Source organism: Sylvia atricapilla, chromosome 4 (assembly GCF_009819655.1).
Source record: "Sylvia atricapilla isolate bSylAtr1 chromosome 4, bSylAtr1.pri, whole genome shotgun sequence".
Classification (NCBI taxonomy): Eukaryota; Metazoa; Chordata; class Aves; order Passeriformes; family Sylviidae; genus Sylvia; species Sylvia atricapilla.
Window position 1 is genome coordinate 60,102,610 of NC_089143.1, and position 14,220 is coordinate 60,116,829.

The window sequence follows — 14,220 nt, forward strand, 5'->3', positions numbered from 1 at the left end:
TTACATTTTGGGCAAATGCAATAGAAAAGGCAGAAACTGTGTAGGAGACATTCTGTATGGACACTTAAATCAGAGAAAAAAAAAGGAAGAATGCAAATTCTGTGGTTAACATTAAACTGAGATTGCTGTTGCTGCTCTACCTTAAAGGGAAAAAATGTCCATACTAGTGAAGAGCCATTCTTTACCCAGCTCACAACTAAAATGATGAGTTTATGTTTGAGATCACCTTGTGCAAAGCATCCTTGGATAGAAGGTATTTTCAAACAGTACATGTTTATGACACAGTGCTCCATCAAGTAGAAGTGGTAATTTTCCCATTCCAGGCTATTTGGAGTTTGAATCCTGTGTCTACAAAAAATGCTCTGTAACTTGGTGATTGACAGGGGGGGAAAAAAAAAAAAAGCTATCTTCTACCACACAGTGTATGTAAAAATAAAACATATTTATTTTTAGTATTTGGCTCTAGATGGAAGTGTGAAGTTAAAAATAACTTCAGGAAAAAGGTTAAAAAAAAAGTTTAGAGTGCATCATAGTCTTAAAGCAGCAAACTCAGGTCTCCACTGAGAACTACCCCTGCCAGGCTTCACCCAAGTCTCTGCTCACCCCTACAGCAGCACATGACAACACAGGACATATGTCTGATCCACACAGATCTTTCAGAGAAAATCTAGCATCAGGCAGACACACACTTACAGACATGAAAACCAACAGCCTAACGGGGCTTCAAAATGGCACATATGTGAAACATCACCTTCAAGTTACACCGTATGCACAGCACATCTTTAAATACTGACATGACAATTGAGCAGTCGGGACTTGGTGAGATAGCTCAAATTGGTGGCATAGCCCTTGCTCTCTTTGCTTCTTTCACCACTCTGGCCATGAAGCCCCTCCTAGAGCCCATCAGGAGGTGAGGGTGTATTTGCTTCCATTCGGTGCTCACCTCACCATGCTGGAAGCTGTAGCTCCTTTTTGCTTTGGAAGGTGGGACAAGGAAAGGGCATGCATCACAAAAATCCCTGCCAGGAAACATCATGGTGACAACAGCTATCATTCTGGAAAAAAACCCCAAGCTTCTTCTTTCTTGAAAACAAATACCACAGAAAGGATTCTTGCTACCCATCACGTACTCTTGCTTAAAGCAAACTACTGGTGTAAACCAGCTCTTGGAATATCTGACACATCTTGACCCACAATGCAACATCCCTCCCCCAGGAAACACTGCAAGCAACCCTTCTGCCACAAAGAAGTCACCATCACCTTGTTGACTGCATAACTCCGGAGTGATCGATCTCCGACAAGTAACACCCATGTGTTATAAACATCAGCAGAAACCTGAGGAACCGGATCCTCTGGTGTAATTCCATCTCCCCTAGACTCAGTATGGCACTTGCTGTAGCTCAGGGAACACCTGCAATACCATTTGAGAGATGATACTGTGGCTTTAAGAATTGGTTTTGTCCCAAATTGGCTCAAAATACAAAACATTTTGAAATCCTGCACAAACAGAGAGGATTATTTCACCTAACTCTAAGGATTGGTCCAACTATGCGCATAGTCTACAAGCAACAACCAGTGCTATGTTTCCTGGAGCCGTGAGAGCTACCAGAGCTACATTTTGCCATTACTACACTGGAGCTGCTCTGTGTTTTGGTTTGGGTTTTATTTGTTAAGGCAGGGCCCTCTGAGTCATCTGAAGAGAAGGGGAAGAGAAGCCAATTTGAGGTGAGAAAGCAGAGGAAAGGAAGAATGTAACATTCACAGACTACTCTCTGTCACTGTCCAGGCTTGTTACAGAGGTAGCTTTAAGCAGATTCCACAGACATGTGAGTGGAAGAAACTACTTTTGACAAATAATCTAAATGCACATACCATGCACCTTTCTTTTTTTTCCCTTCCAAAGAGAACTCTAAGTACTGTTTTCAACTGAGCAGAAAACCTCAAGCCATCAAGTCAGGTTTCCAAAACACCAGTGCAGTATAATTTCTGATGAAAATTAACAAATACAAATACAAATACAAAAAAAAAAAAAAAAAAAAAAAAAAAAAAAAAAAAAAAAAAAAAAAAAAAACACCACCACTGAAAAAAACCCAGATGTTCCTTCAAACACCTGAAGCTCCCAAACTCTCTGGATAAAACCAACACTCCTTTTATTCTCCGAGGTGACATTATCACTGTCCTGATAACCCTGTGTTCCTCAATTAGCCTTCAGTGACAGTCCAGTTTTATACCAGATACAGCATCTTTTCCACACACAGATCTCTCTTTGGTAAGGAAAATTTATTGCTAATTCTACCCACTTCTAGAGGATGCTACACGTGGATAAGGGAAGAGTAACTTCAGACCTCAACAACATTTATGGAAAATACCTATAAATCTGGAATTCTTTCAATACATATGAGAGAGAAAAAACTGTTCTACTTAATAAACACTCAAGTCAACAGTTTATTATTATTATTATTCTATGACTATCTATATATTTTCATGTGTTACATGCATCTACGCATATTTATACTTGTTTCATCACCAGAGCTGGCTACTCCGAACACCGCCATGGAAAATATTTCTAATAGATCTTTTCTCCAGACCTGCTCCTTCCACTCTCCTTGGCACTAAAGGCTGGAAAAGTTTGTCTTGATAGTGCTTAAACTCTGAATGAGTAGCAAACCAGAGAAATCAATTCAAGTTCAACTCTGATTTAAAAACAAGTTATGGTCAGCTTTTTGTGTGTCAAACCTGAATATGTATTAGAGATAGGACTAACATTTCAATGTCAATTTTTGCTATATTTAAGTCATGCTCAAAAGCTAAACACTTACAGCCTCTACTGAGAGCGAGAGACTGCACTTCCATTGGAAACCAGGCACTTAATTTTTAAGAAGAGATTAAAAATTATGTTATTAGGCAATGGCATTTAAGCACACACTCATTGCAGTGTGTTTATCCAAACCCAAAGTTGGGCTCAAAATCTTAACAGTAAGGCATCTAAGTGTACCTTAATTTTTCCTTGAAATAGAACTAGAGTAAAACATCATACAGAGCATAACCTATATATTCACTGCTTAAATAAAAAAACCCTTAAAAACCATTTAAAATGTTCTAACAGGACACAGGAAAATGAACTAGATTTCAATAGAACATTTTTTTTCCTCCAAGCATTCAAGTAGGCTCTAAGCTCCACCACAACATACAAACACATCTTTTTGTAGCAGAAGCAAACAAACACAATTATATGCAATTTCTAAAACTCACTCCTCACCAAACTGAAAAGGGAAATGTGTTTCACAATCATACCAGTGGAAACATCTTTTTCTTAATATTCATTTACTTACAGATTGGTTGTCCAGCCTGCAAGATCCCCGCTGTCCATGATAAGGTGATTTCCATCCAAGAGCCCAGGGGGGCTGCTGGAGAAGGCAGGTGTTGGAGACTGGGAAGAAAGAGAATCCATGCTCCCAGTAGGGGTGTCTTCTCTGGGAGAGCTGTGACTGTCACCTAGAAAAGAGAGCACAAGTCAGGATACTCAAGGAATTTTCTCATAAAGCCAAATAATCTGCCTTGGAGATAAAGTCCTGAAATATATAAGAGAATAAAAACCTTACTGTCCCATCTCCACTGGGTATTTTGGAGGACAAGCAATCTCACACTGTTTCCCCAAAAGGTATCATTGCACAATTTCCCCCACTGTTCCCACCAGGCTTTCTTCACATACAACATATTCCCAGTCCCTTTTCAGTATGCGTTTTATGTGAATGAAATGACAAATTTTGGGGAGCTATTTTCAGAAAAAGGCATCACTTCTGATAAGAAAATAGTTTAGGCTACGCACATTTGCACGTTTCCCTAAAATCACAGTCTCTAAAGATAATTTAACACACATTTGAGGAAATGAGTGCTCTCAAATACAATAAGCACAGTCTTCTCAAACATGAAACAATGACATTTAGAAAGGTCAGAAAAAGCAAGAGATCTCTCACAAACACACAATACCCAAGAATGTTACTTTTATTACTCTTTTCTAATGGTGTTACTTTTAAGAGAGTTCACTGTATTCTGATCTACTCTTTGTTTTCCTAGGCTACTCTAAGGATATCCCTTGAGAGGAAACATATTCCGATATGATTGATTAGGAAAACACTAGGGGAATAGCATTCCTATCCCAAGGACCATAAGATAAAGTTTAACGTGTCAGAGCATGCTGACACATCAAGCCAACAGCATGTTCACTGAAAAGCTAACCTTCCTTCACCTGCATCAGCTTCTTCCTTTCAATCTTTAGTTTTTAAACATCAGCTATACATTTCATAAATTCTAAAGGAGGTGTGTGAAATGAGGATATTTGCAAGCTTCAAAGCATCCAGCACAGCTAAGCCAGCAGTCTCAAATGGGGCCTGTAGCTATTTTCAATATATTAATATTTAACAGTATTAAGGATCAATTCCAGCCACCCTTCACAAGGCTCCCTGCATCCTTTTCTCCATCTATCCTACTCCCAGTAGCACTCATGAACACAACCCACAGGCCTGCCAAATAGCACCACCAGAAAAGTCTGGAGTGGATTAGATACCACTGCACCCATAGTGTCTTTGTAAAAAAGTTCTGCTCTTCTGGGGGAAAAAATTTTTGGAGAGAAAAAAATCAACGACTAAGACCTAACGCAGCATCAAAATAATACAATCAAAAGCTGTTCAAATACTGTGCTGGCTTGACAAGTTATATCTCCCATACACAGAAATATACAAGATGAAGTCCTGTACAACATTAATTAGCATCTGCTCAGGGAACAACGGAGCTTAATTTTACTCCATCAAGCTAAGCACTACTGTTGCAATTTCTTTCATTTGTGATTTCTTTTTTTAATTAACGAAAAGTTAATTTGTAGTTGTAACACCACCACAACAACAACAACAAAAAAGTGGACAACGAAAAGCCACCCTTGCTGGAAAAAATCCTTCTGCTACAATAGCTTAGAGATAGGAAAGCCCTCAGCTGCTTCCTCAGCCATCTCATCCTCACACCCCTCTCAGCAGCTCTGAGAGTACAATTTCCCTGGAGAGCAAAATGACATACAACTAAAAACAGTGATATGATAAAAGTGATCATCTGGAAATTTCTCCCCAAGCAGCTGCTAATTTAAGGATCTAAATTAGCCCATAGTACCAAAGTGTGATATGCTCTGAGGAGGAGAACATTAACCTGGGAAAGTGAGTAACTTGCACTGTGGCCCAATCCTGCTCACCTGGCACCTCCCCATTGCACCAAGGCCATGGTGCTGCTGCTTCACATTTACATAACATGAGAATCACAGGAGTGTCAGGCAAAAACTAATTAATTACATCTCATCTGCAGATGTATGTGTCACAGTGGTAAACATCTGGGAGATTAGACAGTGGTACTGCAACCTTACTTCATGAGTTCCTTAGAACTAGACTTAAGTACTTTGAATCCATCACAATTTCTTTTCAATGCAGTAGCACAGTCTAGATTACCAAACTATATATACCTTATTAGAAGGCCACATTTACCTCAACCATCCACTAAGCATTACTAAAACACACTTGAAAGGAATATTAATCTGGTTTTGAATATTACAAATACAACCAACTCACAGCACATCCTTACAGAAACCAGAGGATTTTGTCTTGAATTGTTTCTCAGAACAAAGGAAAAAAATTAAAAAAAAACCAAAACCCTGAACACTTCAGTCACGCACAGCAGTCAATATGGGAGCCCGCGGTACACAGGCAATTATGTTTGACATTATCTTAAACTGTGTGTTAAATCTTTCCTCAAATTTTACTTCTTCCTTCCTGAGCCAGTATTTTCTCACAGTCTGTACTACACTGAACTCCCAAAACTAAGGCTGGGTTTTGAACACTAAAAACAAATCAGGTATTTAAATAGGAAAAAGCCTGCTAAATTCTATGGGATTAAGTAAAAACCCTTGAAAAATATGTTCAAAGACACTTTACATTTCTCATGCCTTCAATTATCTCCTTTTGTAACGTAAAACAATATTTTTATTCAGGAAGAGAAAATTCTGTGTAACTGCAAATACAGATGACTAACGACCATCTAGCACATTTTCATGATTAAAAACAATATATGCTCCAAACCCAAGTCTTCAAAATATAGGGTCACTGCTGTGATTCTGACAGCACAAAGATCTCATCCTTTATGTCAGTGCCAAAAGTTCTGCTAACTTCAGAAATTATAGTAACTCCTGTACATGGCAGAGGCTACAGAACTGTGCCTCATTATCTCTTCATTCAGCTTAATAACCTGCTTTTGATTAATGCCCATCTCACATTGGGGTCAAACTACATCTTCCAAATAGTCATTGTCTGAAAACATCAGTAGATGATAAAGGGAATGAAGAATCTATTGGTTACTAATTAACGGACTTGCCAATCAGTGCATGCACCTTCACTTTGTTAGGCCTCATTTTCAGGCATGACCCATGTAATATGCACTACTAATTACAATATTACCTCTCATATCAGCTTTTTGTGCTGTGTGACAGTATTTCAGTGTTCTCCTTTTTAAGTTTAACACCGAATCTCTTGCTGGGAGGGATTTTGCAGGTTTGGAATCACATGCTTGTTTTACTAAGCTGTTACAATTTCCCAGTGTTCTCTCTGAAGAGGCTATAGCAGACGTGACTCTATGGGGTTTTGTTGTGGTTCCATCAGAACGACATTAAGTATTAATTCCACTGCTTACTCCTACTCATCAGTCCCATTTGTACATCCAGGGCTGCCACTTGTTTTTTGCCATGAATTTAAATTAATAATATGATGAACTGATTGGCCTCTGTGACCAACAGACTTAGCAGAGTCACTGTTTCTAAGGATGTGTTCCCTTCTGTAATTCTGGGCCATGTTTTCCCTCTAAAATCTGTACATTTGTTTCTCAATACAACCACGTTTATTTGTTTGAATGGGTGCAGCTTAGCACACAAACACAACTCCTACTGCCTGTCATTATTTGCAATTCTCCTGACTTTGTCCCATGTGCAAATATATTGTCAAAGATTTGTATTTACCTTTCTAAATACTTCTACTCCATCAGCATTCCTCCAGTTGCTCCAAACTTCTTCAGCAAGCTACAAGATGTTTTAGAAATTAAAACATTGCCAAACTATACAACCCTGTGACCAGAGACTGTTTTTCAGAGAAGTTAGGTGACTTTGCATTATTCAAAATATTCACCTAGCAACAGACCTACCTGTGAACATCTCTGCTTGATTACACATTGATTATCGCAACTAAGTTCTTTTTGACACTTCCTCAAAACTTGTAACATACACTGACTTTAGCTATTTCCTCTTCTTCCACCCCCCTGCCCTTTTCCTGTCATTTTCTTTGTAGAAGCAGTAAAGACGCTAAGCTGCTGGAGACCTGCCTTTTAAGTTCTGATGTGGTTTGCTTCTTAAAGTGCATGTTAAGGGCATTGCTGGAACTGAATCAGCTTTATGGGTTTCCTTTTACCTCAGAAGTCAGGGGCTCCTAATATTGACAGTGTAGTATTTTTTACGGTTTCTCTCCTCTCACCCCTCTTTATCTCCAGCATTGTTCTTCAGTGAGCAGCATGTCAGGTCTCCCACTCCTAAGAAAAAGCTGACTGCCACATTGGACTGACAGGTCCTTTCGAAGAGGAGCTCCAGAAACTTCCTATTCTTCTTTCCTACCCCCTGAATTCTAATAAGCTCTTACCTTATAAAACATGCAAGACGTGATTGCCTTTACAGCTCATTTATATTATTCTTTGAGCATACAGTCTGGTGTTCTTGGTGCCTTCACCTTCTCCTTCTAAAAATGTCAATCCGCCTCCTTTTTCTCTCCTATTACACTCATTTTTGGGTGCCAAAGAGTGCCTGAACAGATGAAGGACACGAGGGTTCTCAGTATAAAAGCAGTAAGTCTGTATGACATCTCACAAATTTCTGTCAACATTCCAGCCATCAACTCTTCACCTTTCCTTCGTCATATTTGTGGGAATATTTCCGAGTGCCTTCAGCTTTGTCCATCTTTCTAGAGCTGCCATCAAGCTGCTTCTACAATTCATGTCCCCATCCTACGCAAATAGGTGTAAGATCCAATTTTACTCTCAAGAGAGTTGAAAACTTGTTTCACATTCTCACCACCTTTTGCAGACTATTTAAATTTTTTGACTGCTTGGATCCTTTTAAACTGTCATGTAAATTATCTTCTTGTTTCACTGATCTAATCACAACACTCATCCAAGCCTTTGAGCTTTCACTGTGCCTCTGCAACAGACACCCTCTGCTCTGCCTTTATGGCTGTTCATAGTTCAGACCAGCCATCTAGAACATAATAAATATCTTAAGCTGATCCTAACAATTTTCTGGTGTGTCTAGCTTGTATCACTAACCTCTCAATTTCTAAACCAAACATCCTTACCCCTTCTCCCCTTCCCTGCCTCGTGTCAGCCTTTCTCATAATAACAGATACCCCCAAAGTACCTGCACAGACTAAGACCTACCACACATCCAGCTTTTCTCTAGCAAATAGGTAAACCCTCAATTCTTTTTGCTTTTTATCTGCAGGAGCCTCAGATAGTAAAGGCTCTCAGACCCTCCTTACCAGAAATCTGAACTGAGCTTCTACCTAACTGAGCATGACATGTCTCCCCACTGCCTTTTTTTCTCCTTTTTCCATCTGGCTAGTCTAAGAATATTTTTTGTTGGCATCCAAGGTTGAAAAAAAAAAACCTGAAATACTTTGGCAGTGTCAATAATCAGATCGTTACTTTACTCCGAGAATTCTAAATAAGAAAAAAGCATTTGTATTAAGAACCACGAAAAGCAGAGTGCTAACACTATCAGTTGCTTGCTTAAGTGACAGTTTTCTTCCAACTTCAGCTTAAGTAAACTGATGAATTACACGCCTTAATGTTAAAAGCAAGACTAATCTTTAATGTCAGCAATAGAACCAATGTCTATAGCTTAAGTATAACCAGAGAATGAAATAGTTTATGAAAGAGAGGTTTTCTGGAGTAAATGAGGAATATATGACTGTTTCTGTTGATATACACAGAATATGACAAACAGGACTTTCATATATGTTTTAAATGGTCATTGCAGGGGCAAATCATGGTAAAATAAGAGTATAAAAATCCATCTCGACTTTGACACAAGCAGTTAGTCGTAGACAAGGGATGATAGGAACACTGACTGAGGAGAGCACATTAAAGATGCTGCAAAATCCCGGTTGCCACCTTCAAGTCTGCCATTTCCTGCATCATGAGGTGGGGAAGCAGCAGCTGCACTGCTGTGCAGCCACCCATCCTCCCCCATCAGCATCACAGCTGCATCCCACTCTGAGACAACAGACATTCATTCCCCACAAATAGCTTACTTCTCACAATAATACAGAAATTCAACCAAGTAGAAAGTAGCTTTGCTCTTATATTAATTCGTGGGTCTGTACTATGTTTTCATTTTAACAGAAATCTTATAGATCAGGGATTGAAAGAAGTATTAGTATCAAAAATATCCTTGATCAAGCAAGTACCACGTTCCAAGTGTTAGATCTTCACCATCTACACAAAACAGACACAAAAAACATAACCAAAGCTGCTTCACTAAATTAATACACCTTTAAACGATCCCATGAAATGTACCAATTACTCTGGAAAGGATTTGGCCATTCCTGGAAAGCTAGAAGTAACTGCACTGGAGAAAGTTTCCTGTGATAGTTATCAGAGGACTCTGCAGGCAAGGAGAGCCTTTTCTAGATGCAGGGCTGCCCCCTTTAATCACTATTTACACTACCACTCACCCTGTGGTAAATCACACCAAACACCGAGCGAACTCAGATATTCTTCTATTTCTTCAAACTTTTTAAAAGTTTTCTGAATTAATGAAGCAAAATCATCTGTTTCTCAGTAAATTAAGAAACTGTGTACTTTCATTTATCATGCCACTAAGATTGGTCAATTGTTTATTACCTCCAGAACACAGAAATTATGCTTTTTAAACACATTTCCAAATCAAGGTGAAAGCTTGATTGAAAGCTAATATTGACCTATTATTTGTTTTAAAAAAGTAACTATAGTGAATGCTAAAACCAAACAAGAGAGTTATTTCACTGCCCCTGAATAATGGGTATTTTAGAGGTCAGATTCTTGTAAAAATCTCCAAAAAATAGATTTGTATTACCACATTCCATTATCCATAAGTACCCATTAATAACCCCAGCATGTAGTAAACCCTACACACTGCAGCCCCGCCCTGATATGCAGTTAGTTCTCACATAAATTTAGACATCATACACTCATCCAGCCTGAAGCCAACAGAGCAAATGGACAGCAGACAACCCACATTCCCATCAGTTTCATGCTGTCACACAGAACACATGCAGCAAGAATCAGATCCCTGTGCCAGTTACTTTTTTCTCTCAGACAAAATAATTAACACAACTATTAGAGCTGACTACAATTTTTCCTAGATAAAGAGCAACTTTGATATATTTTTTAAATGTGTGCATGTAGCAGCATGTGTATGTTAGGCACAAAGTAGCTTTCCTGTAGAAAGATTGTTTTTCCCAACTCCATAATGGTTCAGATACCTCAGGAAAAGGAGGAAGCTGTGCTAGACAGAATTTGCCTCAAGACTGGATGATGCAACTCAAGAATTGTAGCCAAAGCAGCCATAAGGTGTTTGAGTTTGAGGTAGGAAAGGGAAAGAAATCTGCAAGTTACTTAGGGGCAAGGGGAGTTTGGGGACCATCATCCTTTCCTGGCCTGATCCTTTTTGATTTTTTTGTCCATTTTTAAAATGCAAAGCTCAGTTTTAAACAAGCATCCCTCTAGAGATGCACTTACCTGGTATCATTAAACAATTTACCTCTAAAAATGAAGCAATTATTTCAATAAATATCCTCTTACTGCAGGTCATCTTTCAAAATTCAGAAGAAATACTGCTTGGATTATTTTACATCAATAAAATCCAATAGACATGTAGCCTTTCACTGAGCAAGCTAAAACTAAAATGGGTAAAGAGCCCAAATTTATTCCTCAAGCTGCAGAAAACCAGTTCAAGACAGAGTCACAGATACAACATTGGTATGTTAATTATATCAGGTAATTAAATTTTGAAACACAACAGAAATCAGATACAAGCCTGCAGAGGGGTTCCTCTTTTGATTTGTGTGAACCATGATAACAAGAGCAGTATCTAAACTCAAAGATTACTCATTTTTACCAGAGCTGGCTTGGCAGGAAACCACACATGATCTCCAGCCTTACCATGCTGGCCAGATGCCAACCAATTTCATGGCTGAAAAATACAACGATAGACTGAAGCTACTTCCTGAAAACCCTGACAAATAATAAACAGACCGTCACACCGCTTTTAAATTTTTTCATAGCACTCAGTTTGTGTTTCCACCAGTACAGGTAACATTAACCTATGGTCAAGCCCTGTATTGAAACATAACAGCTCATTCTTATCCATGAAAATGAGAACTGTGAAAAAACAGAGCAGATCAAGAAAGGGGTACAGTCACCAGTGTCTTAGGTTCTTAGGTTATGTAACCAAAAAAAAAAAAAAACGTTTATTCTATTCTATCTGTTGAAACCAAATGAGGAGGTGTTTTCTTTATCTGCTGTAACTCAAGGCAGTGGGGGCAGGTGCCTTCTGGTAATGGGCCAGCTGTTAAAACCAGGTGGAACAATGTTCCTTCTCTCTTCCATGGCCCCTCCTCCCTCCAGGGGAATATCTGCTGTTAATGGGCCATTAAGGCTCACCAATGACATGACACATCATCCCGTTGTGAGATGCTCCACCCAGTGGGGGGAGTCAACCAGTTCCTACCTACATAAAAACTGAGGCATCGAGTATTTCCACTGGATTTCCAGAGGAAGACCAGAGCCATCTTGCCATTACTGGACCCTTCCTACAGGATCATAATCTCTACTCCAAGAGAACCACATCAGGCACACCAGGAGGGCTTACTTTTGGACTGCTTCCAACACCCTGACCAATAGGGTGTTAGGTTGTATTTCCAAATCTGTCAGGGTTTCTAGGATTTTTGTTTGTTTGCTTGGTTTGTTTGGTTGTTGTACTACTACATTTGTATTCTTAATATTCCTAGTAAAGAACTGTTATTCCCATTCCCAAATCTTTGCCTGAAAGCCTCAAATTGCAAATCTATAATAATTTGGAAAGGGGGGGGTGGAGGTGGTTTATATTCTCCATTCCAAGGGAAAGTTCAGCTTTCCCTGGCCGATATACCTGTATTCCCAAATGAAGACAACCAGGCCTAAAAGTTCCCTAAGTCAGAAGCACTTCTTAAATGCTGTCAAAAACTCCCAAGTCCACAAAAGTATTTCCTTTTCTGTTTTGCTGGCACCAATAAGATGGAAGATGTGTCTTTAAGGGTGCTCCCACCCCCAAAAGGTAAGGTGTTCAAAGGCTCTTTCCCTGAGCTGTCAAACATCACGCTGTTGTCCCCTTTTCTCTTGTTATTAAGCTTGCTTCACTTGCAGTCACCTCCTATAACTTCTTAAAAGAAGTTTCTCACCACTAATTCCACAACCTGGCCAATGATAAGGAATAACTGCTACCACACTGTGTATGTGATGGGTCTCTCACAAAAAAGCCACTACGAAATATTTTCACTATGCTGCTGATACTTGGCTCTGCCTCCTTCCTCATTTTGTTCACCTCTCCCCTTTTGCCATAACAGTGACTTCAGCTGAGGAATGGATCAAGCTGGAGACCTCTGGCTTGTTAAAAAAACCACTGAAAACAAGACAAGCAGCTCTTAGGGGAAGTTTTGTCAGTTGTTTCAATTGAACATCCAGGTGGCAGGTTTGTTGATCTCCCCTAAGAACACCTTCAATCTCCCTGTTGGTTCAGCAAGTGGCAAGAACAGATGGGAAGGAAAGAAGTGACAGTAATGGAATTCACCTTGCACTAAGTGCAACTTTCAAAAGAAGAAAACAGAAAATTAGAGAGAAAAGAGAAGAACAAATAGGACAAAGACTTCCAGAAGCTATTGGGCGAACAAGAATAAATTTTTTTCTGGGCAAATGAAAAACACTGAATGGAGCGGTAGCAAAACAAGAAGAGGAATATTCTCTAACTTACATATCAGCCTTGTAAAAAGTTCACCAGCTCTCCCCTGCAAGATCTCTGCTATCCTTGTCACCAGTGAAGAGAAGCAAGAGCATGTAAGGAACCCCCTAATTCAGTGCAATGCATGTTCTCATCCATAGGAAGGTGACTGGAGAGCTGAACAGCTACAAGTCTTTGTTCTACTTACACTCTTGTGTGCCAGGTGAGGGAATTTACTTTTACCAATAGAGGCTGGCCAAGGCACAGCTGGCATGCAGCAAAGATATGTCAGTGACTTCCATCCTAGGATTAATGGCTTTCAGCATGCCAAATTGGCCTTCCTACAGCATTATCTGCCCCTGCATGTCTGTGTGCAGAAGGTAGAGAATTAAAGAGATGAAGGATTATTACAGGAGATCAGAGATTTTTAATAATGTCTGGCCTCAAGGAAAGACTGACCCATTCTCTTGAACTCACCCTCCCTTCTTTCAATTCAGATTCTAGTTTTAAGTCTATGCAATTTCCCTTCCCCTGACTCCTGTTGTATGCATGTGTGTGAACACGTGGATGTGTTTACTTTGAACATTTCTACAGCCTCTAGATTTCATACACTGAAAGCAGACAAGCAGTGGCAATGAAACTAAGGCAATTCTCACACCAACCATGAAGATCTGATACATCTCATTCAACGAGATGTAAAAGTTAGGAGATGTTTACTACATCATGACACCAATTTGATTTTTGGTAACAGCGCAGCAAGTAGACTGTACAAAAAGATTACTCACAGGGATAAAATGGCCAGACAATGTCAATTGTGTATGCAAAGTATGGACCAAAATTATTTTGTATCTCCAAAATCAAACAAAAGTGCCTTCTACGGACCCCAAAGCTCTCCAAGCAGAAGTCAACTCTCTGACAGGGAAGTAGAACCCACAATTACATACGAAAAAGCTTTACCTTCACTGGCAGCAACTCAAAAAGACTTTTAACTTTGTATAGCACACATCTTACTTGGAGCCAGCAGGTGGGAAAAGCTGTGTGATGGATCACACAGAATTGCAGGAACTACTATTGCAGCAAGATGAAAAACAAACTGTCTGAAATTCCACATGGCAAACAGCAGTCATCCTGATCTC

General features: G+C 39.4%; 1 protein-coding gene across 1 annotated transcript in view; it reads right to left on the reverse strand.

Moving 5' to 3' along the window:
* The window catches only part of ARHGAP10 (Rho GTPase activating protein 10), a 138,395-nt gene that overhangs the window by 16,574 nt on the left and 107,601 nt on the right, over nt 1-14,220 (reverse strand). Inside the window, exon 20 of the mRNA XM_066318066.1 lies at nt 3,333-3,495. Within this exon, the coding sequence (XP_066174163.1) occupies nt 3,333-3,495 (163 nt within the window). The remainder of the gene's footprint in view (nt 1-3,332; nt 3,496-14,220) is intronic.